The sequence below is a fragment of the Fundulus heteroclitus genome, unplaced genomic scaffold (assembly GCF_011125445.2).
Source record: "Fundulus heteroclitus isolate FHET01 unplaced genomic scaffold, MU-UCD_Fhet_4.1 scaffold_71, whole genome shotgun sequence".
Lineage (NCBI taxonomy): Eukaryota > Metazoa > Chordata > Actinopteri > Cyprinodontiformes > Fundulidae > Fundulus > Fundulus heteroclitus.
In genome coordinates, this window is record NW_023397154.1 from 25617 (window position 1) to 41787 (window position 16171).

At 41.9% G+C, this 16171-nt stretch overlaps 1 protein-coding gene and 1 long non-coding RNA gene across 3 annotated transcripts; one reads left to right on the plus strand and one right to left on the minus strand.

The window, feature by feature from the left end:
- Nucleotides 1-2281: 2281 nt before the first annotated feature.
- Nucleotides 2282-6209, minus strand: LOC105919329 (dickkopf-related protein 2). Of its 2 annotated transcripts, none has more exons than XM_036133971.1 (4): nucleotides 5945-6209; nucleotides 4446-4602; nucleotides 3914-4039; nucleotides 2282-3815 (listed from the first exon to the last, which is right to left on the minus strand). In XM_036133971.1, exons 1-4 carry the CDS (start codon nucleotides 6110-6112, stop codon nucleotides 3406-3408), a joined length of 861 nt encoding a protein of 286 aa, XP_035989864.1. In that variant the 5' UTR covers nucleotides 6113-6209; the 3' UTR covers nucleotides 2282-3405. The 2 variants fall into 2 exon arrangements, with proteins under 2 accessions (XP_035989864.1, XP_012710084.2); XM_012854630.3 differs by having other exon boundaries at nucleotides 3908-4039.
- A 63-nt stretch (nucleotides 6210-6272) lies between these two features.
- LOC118561771 lies at nucleotides 6273-15857 on the plus strand. Its single transcript, XR_004930245.1, has 2 exons — nucleotides 6273-6370; nucleotides 15499-15857. It is a non-coding gene; the product is annotated as an uncharacterized LOC118561771 (long non-coding RNA).
- Nucleotides 15858-16171: the final 314 nt, after the last annotated feature.

A 16171-nucleotide genomic window follows, 5' to 3' on the forward strand; every position in this document is an offset into this window, starting at 1 on the left:
CAATAGACACTGAAACAGGAAGGTAAAGGAGGAAAAAAGGAGAGAAACAAATGAGACAAAATACTAAAAGGGAGAAAAGGTGGAGGAGAAAGAGGAAAGGAAAGGAAAGCGAGAGAGCGGCATAACATCCTCTGAGTCTGCTTCTACACCTGCAAAGAGAGATATAAAAAGAACAGCAAAACCAGCCGATAAAGTATTACAGGTATAAAAAAAAAACAACGCCTTAATACCATCACTGAAGAATATACAGTATTAATTAATACGACATGTATAAAGTGACTGCTGAAGATAATAATAGAGGTTTTCGGTATAGAAGTGAATCTGTAAGCACCTGAATCCAAGCACTTGTTGGTGTTTGTGAGAGTGCACACAAGTATGTGAGGTTTATCCATGAGAAAAATTCCCAATAGTGTTTTATTTTTTGTAAACTGGAAGGCGGTGTCCTTTGCCATGTTCTCAGATCTAAATCAGAGCCATGAAACTATTGGGGAAAAGGGCAAACACGGATGAGAATGTGACGACTATGCAGATTGATGACCTACTGTGGATATGCATGAACAGAGAAGCTGGGGAACACAGCTGGAAGCGTGTGGAGAAGGCCCTGTGACCGTGTGCGTTATCTTCATGGCAGCAATCAGTCGGTGACAGTGATTCCTCACCGCTACAAACCGCAAACAGGGAAGCGCACGTTCTCTCCTGCTATGCAACCAGGTCATTTCCAAAAGATCCCAATCAGTTCAAGGAAGCTTTCGGGAAACAAACCTTAAAATCAGTTTCCCCAGTAGCTCCACTTTCTGACTTCTTAGTTGTTTCAAAGAACTCCAAACCTAAAGGCTTTTAAAATACCATCTACTGCTATCAGACTCATTCAGCTGGCTTAACATTTCAGTATCTGCACTCACTTCTACTACATATACAGAATTAAATAAATTGTGAACGTTGATTTTTGTTTTCAGTGCAAACATCTAACTGGGCGCTGGGATACCTGGTAGTTGAGCTGGTTCTAACATATGAGAAATGGTAGTAAAAATAATAAGCCCAAAATCCAAAAAGTAGGTAATTTGAGAGGAATTTGAGCTAATCAACTAGTAAACATATCTCTTCACCATAAACAAGTATTTTTTTAGTTTTCTTAGCGCAACTTTATTCTAAACTTTACATTTATTTAAAGTGGGGCCCATATGGGTAGGAAATGTGCTGAGAAATCCTAACCCCATATACAAGCTTTTCTGCTGCATGTCGGACCCATGTTGCCTGTAACGGTTTGAAGAAGGTCAGTTCTGGGCAAAACGCCCTCATAGATCTTAAAATCTTACCCATTTTGAAATGATTGACCCAAGTGGGCCCAAACAGTAAAATATATTTTAAGATCTGGCATACTCAACTAATTAAAGTAGTATTTTTATTTTTATTTTTTACCAAAATCTATGGTAATGTTCCCTACTATATCTTTATGTGGACGACATTTCTTTATGGAGACAACTTTTAACCCTATGCCTTTCCCCTATTTTTAACAACTTTAACTCCAACGGTCGCTTGTTTCACAGCAAGCTTTAATTCTATGATTGTAATCCTGTTTCTCAGTTTAGATCAGGCGTTCCTGTGCTTTTACCAAGCGTTTCCATTTTTAATATTCAACCATGACTGCCTGCATTTCAGTACATGTTAAGAGAAGCTGGCTTCTGCTGTCCAAAGTCCTTGTATTTCAACATTTCCTGATCGTATAAGGTGTATTTAAGGAAAACTGTGGCAAATCAACAATTGAAGTTGAAACTGGTTCCACAGAGATCACAAATATCATAGTAAACAACAACAAATGAGGGATTTTATCCTTCTTATCTTTTTTGTGTAGATATTGTATAATCTGTCAATAAGATGGACTGATGAGGTTATTCGTCACAATAATATGGTGGTCATATTATTGTTAGAAATTATTTCCCCTGTTAACCTTTGTTGTTAATGTATTTGAAAAGAACAGTTTGTTTGCTCTTAAAATGTTAGCATTTTAGTTAGCTAGGCTAACTGCTACCACAAGCTACATGCTAGCAAAAAGATGAAGTCCAATATGGCTAAAATATCTGAGATTAAGGGTTTTTGAACCCAAGGTTAATTCAGGTCTGTGACTAATAATATTAACAATTTACAGCATAAGACTGTAGTGAGTTTATCTAGGGAATGATTGCTAGCTACGATCCCTTCAGCAGTTCCAGTATGAGTACATTAATAGGTAAAAAAGGGGCAGCAGATAATGTGGTGTTCAGTGGTTTTATTTAGTATATGTGCCTTTTACTATGTTACAAAACATACTTTATAGCAAGAAAAAATACAATTTATTCATAAATCTAGTGAAACCTTATTCCCAAACTGATACATTTCAGAAAAACATCTTTATTTTTTATTGTTTTATGAACTTACAGGTAAACACAATAAATAGACATTACACCCAGATTTACTACAAAAGACCAACTTTATGTTAATATAATTACTTCAACATATCAGTGCAAGCGCAAAGACTGTCTGGAAATACATTCAGATCTTAAATGTTCATTAGTTTTATTTTTCACCAGGGAACATAACATTTCTCTCAGGCAGTAAACCCAGTTAGAAAAACTAAAATGAAAACAAAATTGACAACATTCAGAGATAATGTTAGTTTTTATGACTTTAAAACAAAGATATATAAGTTATGTGAAAGGAATTCCAACAGTGGTGCAAATTCAGCAAGGAAACATTTCCAGATCGAGGATAGCTTGACAAAACCTGCTTATATGTCTGTGGTACAATGTCCGAGAGTTGGAATAGATTAATATAAAACTGCAACGTGATTTAGTGAAACGTAAATCCAAAGTTTGATGAACACAAATTGCATTTGGGTGACATTATCTGCAAACTCAACAAAAATCCTTTAGCACATAGATTAGCTTGGTTTTGTTGGGTCTGACTTTAGCCTAAGCTGAAGTAACGCTGAGGGCTTCAGCTCATGTAAGGCCTTTGAGGATGACAGAGGAACACATCAAAAGCTGAAAACAAATGTGTTTCCTTTCATACGTGAGGGAACCACATCAGATATTCATCAACATTTGCACTTTTGTTGTTGGCCTAAAAGGGGTCAGACTGGATTTCAAAGTGGTTTCAGTCTCTCTAGATACCCTGGAGGAAATCACATCCGAACCTCAAAGGATTTCGCATCCCATTCAGTTGCTTTGTCAATGTTGCCGGACGAGACGTGGATTACCATCCAGATACCTGGACACTTCAAGGAGGAGTGAGGGAAATTTTCACAGGTGTAAACAGGAATGCTACTCACCCCTCCCCTTTCTTTTACAAATGTTTCCGCCTCCCTCTGCCTCTGGGCTTGATCACAGACATAGAAAAGCAGTTGTTTGTGCTCCGTCCATCCCTCCGTCAGTCTGTTTTCCTCCCCATCTGTCCAACTTCCTTTCTCTGGCACATGTGGAGTCTCGTCTTTGCCACCGCTGAAGACGAAGACGACGAGGTGGCAGACAGCACTGAGGTGTGGGGAGAGGAGTGCCGAGACAAGGAAGAAAACCTGGGATTCATGGCCTTGTCCTGCAGCATGGAGGACGATGGTGGGGCAGTCTGGCTGTTTGGGTCACGCACCGACCGGCAGGAGAGTCCTTCCCCACAGGAGCAGCGCTGAAACAGCTCCAAGCCCTGGTGCCCCTTACGCCGCTGACGCGTACAAACCTGTCCTTCCCGCAGCACCGGCTTACAGATCCGGGCCCAGAAGTGACGAGCGCAGCACAGACTGTCTGAGCAGTCTGAGGAGCGCAGGCAAGGGTCCCCCACCTGACCTGGTAACACAGACGAGGAAACTTTCAGAGATTGGAACAGGAAACGGTTGTCTAAAGCTCTTTAAGGCGATTGGACCCCCGTTCACATTTACCTTTACCAGGAGACCCTTTAATGTTCACTCTCCCTCTTTTCTTCCATCCTTTCTTAGATGGCGGTTTCATGTCTCCATCAGTATCCAGGATCCTCTGAGGCAAAAAACTGTCCACGTCTGGAACACAAGTGTCTGCAAAAGAAAGTAAAGAAAGAAAGAAAAACACAGAATTTAAAAATGATTTTCCTTCCTGCTAATGGGTGTTTTTTCTTCCCACTGTCGCTTCATGCTTGCTCAGTATGAGGGATTGCTGCAAAGCCATGGACAATGCAGACGACTCTCCCTGTGGCTCTACGCTCCTTCAGGAGGAGTGAATGCTGCTTGGAGAGACTTGATGCAATCAACTGGTTTCCTTATATAGGACATTTTTCACCAATCTGTATAATATGATTGAACTTAACTTTGTAAAGTGCCTTGAGATGACATGTTTCATGAATTGGCGCTATATAAATAAGATTGAATTGAATTTGTATTTACAACTTGCTGCCATTTTCAGCTATATTATCGTCACTTTTCTCTCTTGGGAAGCGGATCTTACTGATGTTGCAGTGGTTGCCAGGGCAACACATGCTATCCCTCTGGCAACGCCTGTTCCTCCGGCGGCAGGTCTGGCAGCGGGAGTGGCCGGGGCCTTTGGTCGGGATGTGGCAGTAGTTGCCCTCGCTGCACTCCAGGTCGCTCATGCACTGGTATCGCTGCAGAGAAACGTACGCAGTCCCTTAAACAAGGCTTTTCACCAAACATCAAAACTCATTACACAAGATTTTTGGGTTGGACAGTAAATGCTAACAACGTATATTTAAAAATATGTCAACTAATGTAGGAAAAAAAATTTATGCTCAAAAGAAATGAGGACGACTATTCAACCCATCAAGCCACAGTCGCCCTCATTTCTTTTGAGCATCATTTTTTTTTTCTGCATTAGTTGACATATTTTGTCTAACGTTGTTAGCATTTACTGTCCAACCCAAAAATCTTGTGTAATGTAGTTTTGATGTTTTCGAAACAATGACACCAGTTTACTGAAATATGTCCCAAACAAAGAAAAATCCTCCACATCCTTCCCTTGTCTCTTTATATGGTCTGTTAAACAATATTTGATGCATTACTTTTTTATGTGATCTCAATGTTTTTTCAGGACTATTGCTGCTTTTTTTCATCCCTGTCCAACAATATGGCCCACCTGACCAAAGTTTCCTGAGTCACGGATTAAAAAAGGTGCAAATAAAGTGATTCCCAGACAGCAGCAAATTCAAAACAGGGGCTGCAGCCTTTACCATCCAAGGAGCCTTCAGTCTAGATAAATAAAGTTCATTTAAAGTCGCAAATGTTTCCTGACCTTTTGGAAAAAAGACAAATTATAATTTTTCATCTACCATGGGACATTTTTGTCTTTTTTAAATTTACACGACCCTATTTTATTTCTGTTTTCTAGGTTTGAGAATAAAACTTTTGCTAAGAGGATGGATACACCTTTGCTTTGTGGATAATGATAGAAAAAACTAGCACATAGCTTATAAGAAAAACAGATCTAAAGACGTATGTTGGTGAAGATTCTCAGTCATCCAGGTCATGATCAATCCAAAAAAGGTTAAAAAATAAAGTAAAACAACTTGACTTCTATTCTGAAGCTTCAGAATAGAAGTCCAGTTGTTCTAAAGACGTATTAGTGGTACTTTTAAAATAATTTCATTCATTTTTTAAGAAATAGTTAATGAAAAAAAAACTTCTAAAAGCTGCATTTCTAATGTTAACAAAACATGATCGTTGTTAGCCAGAGGTATTAAGAAAGATCCACTGTGGAAGACCAAAGGGCCACTGTGGCCCCTGGGCCGCAGGTTGTGGCCCCTGCTCCAAAACTTACATCTGCAGATTATCAGCAGGTGTCATAGAGAACAACTCTTTGAAATCACCATGTTGGAGCTAAGATCTAACTTTCTGTAAAACCTTTAGGGGTTTTTGTGTAAATGTAATTATATAAATGGTTTTTGGCTCCATTTGACCCACATCTTTATCTGTCATCCCGGGACCACTCACCGCCAGGTCCATGCCCGGTCCCCACGCGCTCCTGTTCACGGGCAGCGCGTGATCTTCGGTCAGGACCACGGTTCTGATGGCGTTCAGGCGGACGCGCGCCTCCCCGCGGCGGGCGCACGCGAGGAGCGCGACCCCGACGCTCACCATCAGCACCAGCTGGATGCGCATCGCTGGATCTCAGGACGGGGTTTACTGTCAGTGGGGACGCACACCAAGGCAACCAGCGGCGGATCTGCAGAGGGGTTCCAGAGTTAAAACCACAGAAAGCCTCTAAAGTTCACTGATAAACAATAACAGGACCTCTGGAAGCGGTAAAATCAAGACAAACCTGCTGCTGCTGCTGCTGGGAAGTGAAGTTTCCCCTTTCTGGTGAAACGCTGATAAGTTGCTGCCGGACGGCTCCCCAAGATGCTCCTGTTTGCTCAGGTGAGATAAATCCGCATCCCGGCCCATTTATAGCCCCAGTCCGCCCTGCCACACCCCCTACGCACATCGATACCCCCCCCCCCCCCCCCCCCCGCACCTGCAGCCATCGATACGGAGGCTGCCGCTGGACACGTTTGCGTCCTGGCGTTTTGGTCCAAATCCAGCTGGATGCGTGAGAAACAGGGAAAGTCTAACTTAACATAAGAGGAAATAATAATCAGGAGAGGTTATGTACGTTCAGCCAGGAAAAAAAAAAAGACAGGAAAACACCGCAGGGCATGCTTTAATTCAGAATAATGGGAGTGTTTTTTTTTTTTTTTGTAGCAGATCTACTTTAGTTTGTGTTGGGTCGGGCTCTGGTCGGAGGATACCAAGCACGATGCAGGGAAGGACACTGCACACTGAAAACCGTGGGTGGCAGCATCACGGTGTGGGCATCAACATGGATGGAGCTCATGGACTTTGATGCATGAGGCAGACACCCTGTCTACTTTAAGACTAGGCTTAAAACTTTCCTTTGTGACAAAGCTTATAACTAGAGTGGCTCATGTTACCCTGGGCTATCTCTATAGTTATGCTGCTATAGGCTTAGGCTACTGGGGACATCAGGGTCTATTTCTCTCTCTACGCTGAGTTCTACTGTTCTCCAGTTTGCATTGTTTGTTGTTATTTCAGCTTTTAATTTTTTGTTCTCTCTCTTTTCTCTTCATAGAAGGTACACCTGGTCTGGCGTTCTGTTAGCTGTGACATCATCAGAGGAGACAGATCATCCGCTATTACCATCTAACATAGAAAGTACTCCTGGGTCAATGTGAGCTTCTGTGCTTTCTGTGTCTCTGCTCTGTCTTCTCTAACATAGAAAGTACTCCTGGGTCAATGTGAGCTTCTGTGCTTTCTGTGTCTCTGCTGTCTTCTCTAACATAGAAAGTACTCCTGGGTCAATGTGAGCTTCTGTGCTTTCTGTGTCTCTGCTCTGTCTTCACTAACATAGAAAGTACTCCTGGATCAATGTGAGCTTCTGAGCTTTCTGTGTCTCTGCTCTGTCTTCTCTAACATAGAAAGTACTCCTGGGTCAATGTGAGCTTCTGAGCTTTCTGTGTCTCTGCTCTGTCTTCACTAACATAGAAAGTACTCCTGGATCAATGTGAGCTTCTGAGCTTTCTGTGTCTCTGCTCTGTCTTCTCTAACATAGAAAGTACTCCTGGGTCAATGTGAGCTTCTGAGCTTTCTGTGTCTCTGCTCTGTCTTCTCTAAGCCCCAGTGGGTCGAGGCAGATGAGCGTTCACACTGAGCCTGGTTCTGGTTCTGCTGGAGGTTTTCCTCCCTGTTAAAGGGGAGTTTTCCTCTCCACTGTCGCTTCATGCATGCTCAGTATGAGGGATTGCTGCAAAGCCATCAACAATGCAGACGACTGTCCACTGTGGCTCTACGCTGTTTCAGGAGGAGTGAATGCTGCTTGGAGAGACTTGATGCAACCTGCTGGGTTTCCTTAGAGAGGAAACTTTCTCACCAACCTGGAGGATTTGATGGAGTCTGACTTTGGAAAGAGCCTTGATGATGACATGTGTTGCGAATTGGTGCTATATAAACAAAATTTAATTGAATTGAATTGAAAACTAAATCCTGGACGGAAGAAACCCCGTTAGAGGATGCAGAAGACCCAAGATGGGATGAAGGTTCACCTTCCAGCTGGAAACCCACCCTGAACATAATTCAATTCAATTCAATTAAATTTTATTTATATAGCGCCAAATCATGAAACATGTCATCTCAAGGCACTTTACAAAGTCAAGTTCAATCATATTATACAGATTGGGTCAGATTATACAGATTGGTCAAAAATGTCCTATATAAGGAAACCAGTTGATTGCATCAAAGTCCCGACAAGCAGCATTCACTCCTGGGGAAGCGTAGAGCCACAGGAAGAGTCGTCTGCATTGTACATGGCTTTGCTGCAATCCCTCATACTGAGCAAGCATGAAGCAACAGTGGGAAGAAAAACCACCCATTAACGGGAAGGAAAAACCTCCGGCAGAACTGGGCTCAGTATGAACGGTCATCTGCATCGACCTACTGGGGGTTACAGAAGACAGAACAGAGACACAACAAGAGAGACAAAAAAGCACAGAAGAACACATTGATCCAGTAATCTGTGCTACATTAGATGGTAGTAGCGGGTGATCTGTCTTCTCTGGATGATGTCACAGTTAACAGAACGCCGTGGATACAGCTGGATATGCAGCAAAATGGTTTAGATTCAATTCATATTTGTGTGATAATTTGGCCTAGTCAAAGTCCAGACTAAAACCTCCACTGGATTGATGCTTGCAGACACTTTCCATTGTATTTAACCTCACTGGAGGTCTTTTAGTACAAAGAGTAGGCAAACATTTCAGCCTCTGAGTGTGCGACGCCGGCACCAACAATCCTCTGTAGCACCCAGAGCTGGACCTGCACAGGAAGGTGGTTCTACAAAGTATCGACCCAACAGAGCTGATCACCAATGCAACTCCATATCAATGGCTTCCATGTATCAGTAAAGCATTTCTTAATAATGGAAAAGCTCCAGGAATGGATCGTTTCCCTCCACAGAGTTCTGGGAAGGGCGGTAATGTAAAACCAGGCTGGTTTCTGTCTGTTTGAGTCCAACACAAGAAGGCGGCTGGTTCTGCTCACTTTGAAAGGTTCCTACTAGTGGGAAAAAGCTCCGTCAGGCGTTGAGTCCTGCTTCCAAACGCAAGAAGTGGAGTTTAAAAAAACAGAAATCCAATTTTAACATATGTGGAGTGCTAAGAGTTTAATTCAGGTGAGATTGTTTTATGCTCCTAGTTTCTAATCCCGCTGGATTTTAAACTGGGCCATCAGTTATTTGCGGCCCCAAACAAAAAAGCAAAACCACAGGTGAAAAGTTTGACGTCTGTGGGGTGTGGTTTGTGGGTTATTTTTTAATAAAGATTTATTTTTAGAATATTTCCATTTAGGCATGAATGGTGGACAGTCGAGTCCTTTCTGTCTCTCTGGTAAACTAAACTGGTGACCTTTTTCAGAAACGTTTAACGTTTCCACACCTGCAGGTTTTTTTTTGTTTTGTTTTTTTAACGAGTCTCCTGGATCTGAGGTGTATTCACAGATGACAGATAAGATAATCAGGTGGAAAAACCGCATCGGCTGGGCGTTCTCTCGCTCACACACTTCCTGCTAACACAAACGGAGAGAACCGGGGTGTGCACACCTCCCACGCGCGTGAGAATCTGAAGATTGTAACACAAAATTCACACTTAATGCTTTGCAAAGTAGCTGAAGCTCGGTCGGATCAGATGGAGAACATCTCTGAACATCAGTTTTCACAGAATCCCTCTTAAATTTAAGTCTGGACTTTGACTAGGCCACTCTCATGCAGCTCCACTGTAGCTCTAGCTGCATTTTCAGGCCATTGTCCTGATGGAAGGTGCACCTCGCTCGCTCCTGCAGTCATTGGGCAAGATGCAGGGTGCGCCTTGGACTGGTCCCCAGCCCACCACAGCTGGAAAGTTCAGATGTTCTTAAAAAGTATTTGATGTCTGCAGCATCTGAGCTCCTGAGACCGACATCAGGCTCCTTGTTTCTCCATCTTGGCCGATAAGGCGGACTCTGATTCTCAAATGAAAGACAACACAAAGCTCTCCTCGTGGTTTTTACTTTCAGTTTAGTTTCATGGTAAACAGGAGCACAAACAGCTGACTTCAGCAAATCTCTCTCTTAAACTTGGCTAAACTAAGCAACGTTTACCCGAGGAATGGGGACGTGTGTTGCTCTTCTAAAAACGTTCTAGATCAGCAAGGTAATAAACTTTTACCGCTTTTGTTTAAAAGGTCAAAGACCCTTTTCATGTTCTACAAAGATTTGCAGATTCATTCTCAAATGGGAGGCAGATCCTTTAGCTATCAGGCTCCTCTCCTGTGGAACCAACTCCCAGTTTTGGTCCGTGAGGCAGACACCCTATCTACTTTTAAGACTAATGTTAAAACTTTCCTTTTTGACAAAGCTTATAGTTAGAGTGGCTCATGTTACCCTGAGCTACCTCTATAGTTATGCTGATAGGCCTAGGCTGCTGGAGGACATCAGGGTCTAATTTTCTCACTCTACTGATTTCTACTGTTCTTCAGTCTACTGTTCTCCAGTTTTGCATTGTATTACATTGAAATGACTGTCGTCATTTTAGCTTTTAACTTTTTGCTCTCTCTTTTTTTCTTCATAGTAGGTACACCTGGTCTGGCGTTTTGTTAACTGTGACATCATCCAGAGAAGACGGCTCACCCGCTATTACCATCTAATGTAGAACAGATTACTGGATCAATGTGTGCTTCTGTGCTTTTTTGTTTCTCTTGTTGTGTCTCTGCTCTGTCTTCTGTAACCTCAGTCGGTCGAGGCAGATGACCGTTCATACTGAGCCCGGTTCTGCTGGAGGTTTATCCTTCCCGTTAATGGGGAGTTTTTCTTCCCACTGTCGCTTCATGCTTGCTCAGTATGAGGGATTGCAGCAAAGCCATGGGCAATGCAGACGACTCTCCCTGTAGCTCTACGCTTCTCCAGGAGTGAATGCTGCTTGTCGGGACTTTGATGCAATCAACTGGTTTCCTTATATAGGACATTTTTGACCAATCTGTATAATCTGACCCAATCTGTATAATATGATTGAACTTGATTTTGTAAAGTGCCTTGAGTTCACGAATGAGGGGAAGATGGAGCGGGAGATCGACAGGCGGATTGGTGCAGCGTCTGCTGTGAAGCGGGCGCTGTACCGATCCGTTGTGGTGAAGAGAGAGCTGAGCCAAAAGGCGAAGCTCTCGATTTACCGGTCGATCTACGTTCCTACCCTCATCTATGGTCACGAGCTTTGGGTCGTGACCGAAAGAACGAGATCCCGGATACAAGCGGCTGAAATGAGTTTTCTCCATAGTGTGTCTGGGCTCTCCCTTAGAGATAGGGTGAGGAGCTCAGTCATCCGGGGAGGACTCAGAGTAGAGCCGCTGCTCCTCCACGTCGAGAGGAGCCAGTTGAGGTGGCTCGGGCATCTGGTCAGGATGCCTCCTGGACGGCTCCCTGGAGAGGTGTACGGGCACGTCCCACCGGGAGGAGGCCCAGGGGAAGACCCAGGACACGCTGGAGGGACTATGTCTCCCGGCTGGCCTGGGAACGCCTTGGGATTCCTCCTGAGGAGCTGGCCCAAGTGGCTGGGGAGAGGGACGTCTGGGCCTCCCTACTAAAGCTGCTACCCCCGCGACCCGACCCCGGATAAGCGGAAGACGACGGACGGACGGACGGACGGACGGACGGGCCTTGAGATGACATGTTTCATGATTTGGCGCTATATAAATAAAATTGAATTGAATTGAATTAATCTGAATGTTCAGTTTATTGTTGAGCAGGCAAAGGTAAATCGAAATAAAAGTATTTTTGTTTTGTTTTTTTTATTTAAAAATCCATTATTTTGTGGCCCATCTACACTCAATGTGATCCACAAGTCTGGGACCCACTGATTCAACTCCATTCATCTTCCAGACCAGCTTCTCTGTCGCTGCTGAGGAAAAGCATCCCCACAGCATGATGCTGCCACCACCGTGTCTCTAGCAGAACATCTCACAGCCTTTTTCTCCAACAGTTCCTCACTTTGGGTCAGCATGCACGTGCTGTCACTGCATTTTATTCGCGGTTATCAGAGTAAAGGGGGCTGAACACAAAACATGACTCACTTTTTCCAGATTTTTTGTTTGTTTTTTCTTCTTTCCCATGAAACCTGCACTACTTTTCTTTGTAAATCCAAACTAGAGTTTTCCTTGACACCAAGAGAAGATCTAAGAAATGTTTCATGGGTGTACATACTTTAAGGCTCCGGAGTACCAATTAAACAACAGTTATTCAGTCTTCATCACCATAGACAGCCGTAGCCATTCAAGACTTAGTCTAAATAAATGCAATTTATTCATAAGCCAAAACAGTCTCCAAATCCAACATGGTTTGTGTTTTTAAAAGTCTTTCTCTCCCAAGTGTTCAACAGAGTTGAAGAGCCATGGCACAAAGTGCATTTTGTGGTGCTAATAGAGTTTAATCTGTTAATCGCTAGATTTTTACATTAAAAACTGTATATAGATGTGATTTTTTCAGTAAATCTGGCTTAATGACACAACATTGAGAGAGGTCTGACTATTGTGTTAACACCAGCTTCAATGGCTAGAAAGAGTCAATGTGCGAAAAGATGGACAACAGCACCACGCTGTGGATTTCCCCTGCAACTGCAAGTGATTCTCTTTGCCGTAAAGGAACATTAAAAAATCATATATATTCCGGAATTTACATAAAGTCTCAAAAGACAGGTGTGTAACTTAAGAATTTGAAAAATATATATTAGTCTTAGATTGATGTTGATGTTGGAGATTGTTTTATTTGCTTTTAAAGACTAAAAATAATCCTTTTGTGTATTTTAACACCAAAACAAATAACAAAATTGTCTAATTAAAACAGCGGATGGCTGAAGAATTAAAAAAAAATCAGTATTGGATCTGGGAAATGTTTTGAAAATATTGACTTTGTTGTGTTTTAGGTTTTTGTGGTGCAGCCATTTAATTTTCACAGAGGATGAAAAGTACACTTCTAGAAACCGCTGTAAAAAGAGTAAAGCTTACAATTTTTTCTGCTGTGTTGGGAAACATATTTTGACCAGCTTCAGTCCTGACCAAGACGGCCAAATATTAAACAGTCATTGGGATTTTCACCCATTAAATGTCTGTCATGATTTGGAATCCTTAAGTCTGATTCTGCCTGTGACCTCTGGTCAGTCTGCGTCTGCATACAGCTTCTGGTTGGGTCTCCATCAGCCTGCAGCACCTGTTCTGCCCTCGGCTCTAATGACTTTGAGTGGTATGTGGTAACTTTTGAGCTAAGTAAAGGACAGAGACAAAGCTGATGTCTTTACTCCATTTCACTTTATTTAAAAGAAGGGCAAACCCTTCTCCGCCCATGCACAAAACAGTTCTGACAAAAACAGTCGACCTGAGAATCATAGAACTCTCAATGAGCTGTGCTTGTACCATATTAACAATGTTTTTAAATGACACAATAACAAAATGTTAACTGTGAAATATTAATCATTTCACCTCTTTCACTATATTTATTATCGATATTTAAACCGTTTATTTTACTCTGTGTATGAAACGCTTATTAAACGTTCTAATAATTTTGCAATTTTAACCTGTCACACCTGCATGGCCTGTTCTCCTTTCCAGTCCTGGCTGCCTGTCTCGTTTACCATCGTTCACCTCTTTAGAATAAACTTTTTAATGTTACTCTGTGTTTTGATTCACATGTTCATTACAATGTCAGTTTGAGAGAATGATGCTATTGTTTATTTCTGATAAAATTACCCACTGATGAGTTATTTTAAACCACATTCACCGTGATGAAACAGCTCGCTATTGAAAGACGATATTTTTACCATAGTTTATTTTATTACCGCTTATGAAGCAACAAGATTGCAGACCCAGGTGCCGCGCACAAACCATCAAAGAAGACAATGCCAGTGCAACTATTATATAACTAGAAGCGACATAAGAACAGACTAAAAAGTAGGTCATATAAAACAGCTCATCCGTTATTTAATTGATAGTTTTTAAACAAGCTCACCAAGGAATTAAGCTGAATATTTTTGTTATTTATACAGTAAAATCAGTTTCCATGTAGCCAACATAACTGTAAAGTACTAGGATTTTACACATTTGTTGGGTTTCTTTGCATTAATTGGATCTTTGCATTAATTGGATATGCAGTTGTTAAAAGATTATGACGCATTGTGTTATAATGCAGTATTTGAATGATTAAATGCTGATGGAACCTTTTAATAGTTTTGCCTTAGAGAAATAACAGTTATTTATTACTTATTGGAAAATAAACTATAATCAAGACATAAAATAACAGAATAACTGATTTGCACATCTGTGTGGCTGCTTGGAGCTCAAAGAGTGTTGAGTTCAGTTTCCTCCTCAGTCCAGCTCTGATTTCAGGCCTAAACTGTTTTATGACCCTACGTGATGACTTCTTGGTGCATTCAAGTACACCTCGTACATTAGACTATCTATGTTGAAGAACCATTTATTCAACTTTCATTACCATCAAATTTAACCGAGATGTTATCCAGAACTTCAGAAATAACACCCTTTACCTCAAGTTTTACTGTTCTATGTAAGTTTTATTAAATGATCAGCGCTCATTTTTATATTGGTCACTTTTTTAAATTTAAAATGCTGAAATTGTTACTAAACATTTTTATAACGGCTTTATAAATATCTAATGAATCATGCATACAGCTTCATGTGTTCATTAAAAGACTTCAACTGCAGCTCCTTGCAATAATTACTTTTTAAATGAATAACAAGGTCACGGTGACTGAAATAGGCACAGTTAGTTCTGTGCTCGGACCCAGTTTATTAATTAATATTAATATCAAGACAAATCTATTAAATAAATGTGTTGTTAGAAAAAGAAAAGCATGCTGGATTTTTTGTGTTATTTCACAATTTTGTGTTTGATACATACTTCTATATACTTTTGAGTCATAGTTTAGATGTCTTCACTGTGCATCTGTAATGTAGAGAGTCATCACAATAACAAAAAGCCATTGAAGGACAAAGGGTTGTCCAAACTTTTAACTGGTATTATCCATCCATCCATCCATCCATCCATCCATCCATCCATCCATCCATCCATCCATCCATCCATCCATCCATCCATCCATCCATCCATCCATCCATGCACATCTCACACAGGCAGTTGAGAGAGACCAATTAACCAAGCAGTCATATTTCTGGACTGTGGAGGAACATGCAGAGAAAATCCTCAGATGAACAGAATGACCTCCAAGGTTGTGTAGATCATGTTCAAATTATACAATAAATGTATTTAATTTTGTTTAGATATTTAAAACGGTAACCCGTACAGCCTGGAGAGATTTTTATCATTTAATAATGAAATGTATTATCTGGTTAACCCACCTGGAAATAGTCAGAGATGATGATAATAAGACCCGAGTGACATTTGATGGATAGAAGGACATGATTTTTATCGTTTTTTAATGTATTTCACTGATGATTCTCCAGTGTACGAGTTTCCCTGAACGCAGCACGGAGTGAAAACGTGGCCGTAAACCACCGAGCAGACGCGCAGCTGGCGGGGGGAAGCGCTCCTCGTAGGCGGAACCGGGGCTCCACCGGAACAGCTGCGCTACATTTTACCGGCTGGCGTAGGCCCGTTTATCAAGCCTCTGGACCGGCCCCGCCGACGTTCAGCCTCGGCCCAGCGGGTGGTTCCGGAGGTGAGACCCGAACCTGAAAGCATGGGGAGACCTCCAGGGAGTTTCCCGAACCTCGGAGCGGCAGTTCCGCCTTCAGCCTGTCCTGCACAGGAGGCCCTCAGTCTGCGCAGACCGGAGAACAGCCTGCCTCTGAACGCACCGTAAGGCCCGCTCTGGTTATTTATTGATTTATCTTATTTTAATTTTTACATACGGGCTTTAATCTTTGCTGTTTGATCTCAGCCAGTGGCTCAATGTTCTGTAAACTCTTATTTCTACTCCGGTCTTTGCGTCAATTAGTTTCACAATCAGTCAGACTCTGAGCGATGACTGATAAACTAACGCACTGTGCTCCTTCGAGATAATCTGGGTTTGTCAATAACACGTTTTATTCCTGCAACCTATTGGGCGTTTACGTACAGTTAATTTCTCACCTATCTATGTGAAGCCTAATGTATATTTCTGGGGAACTCTAGTTC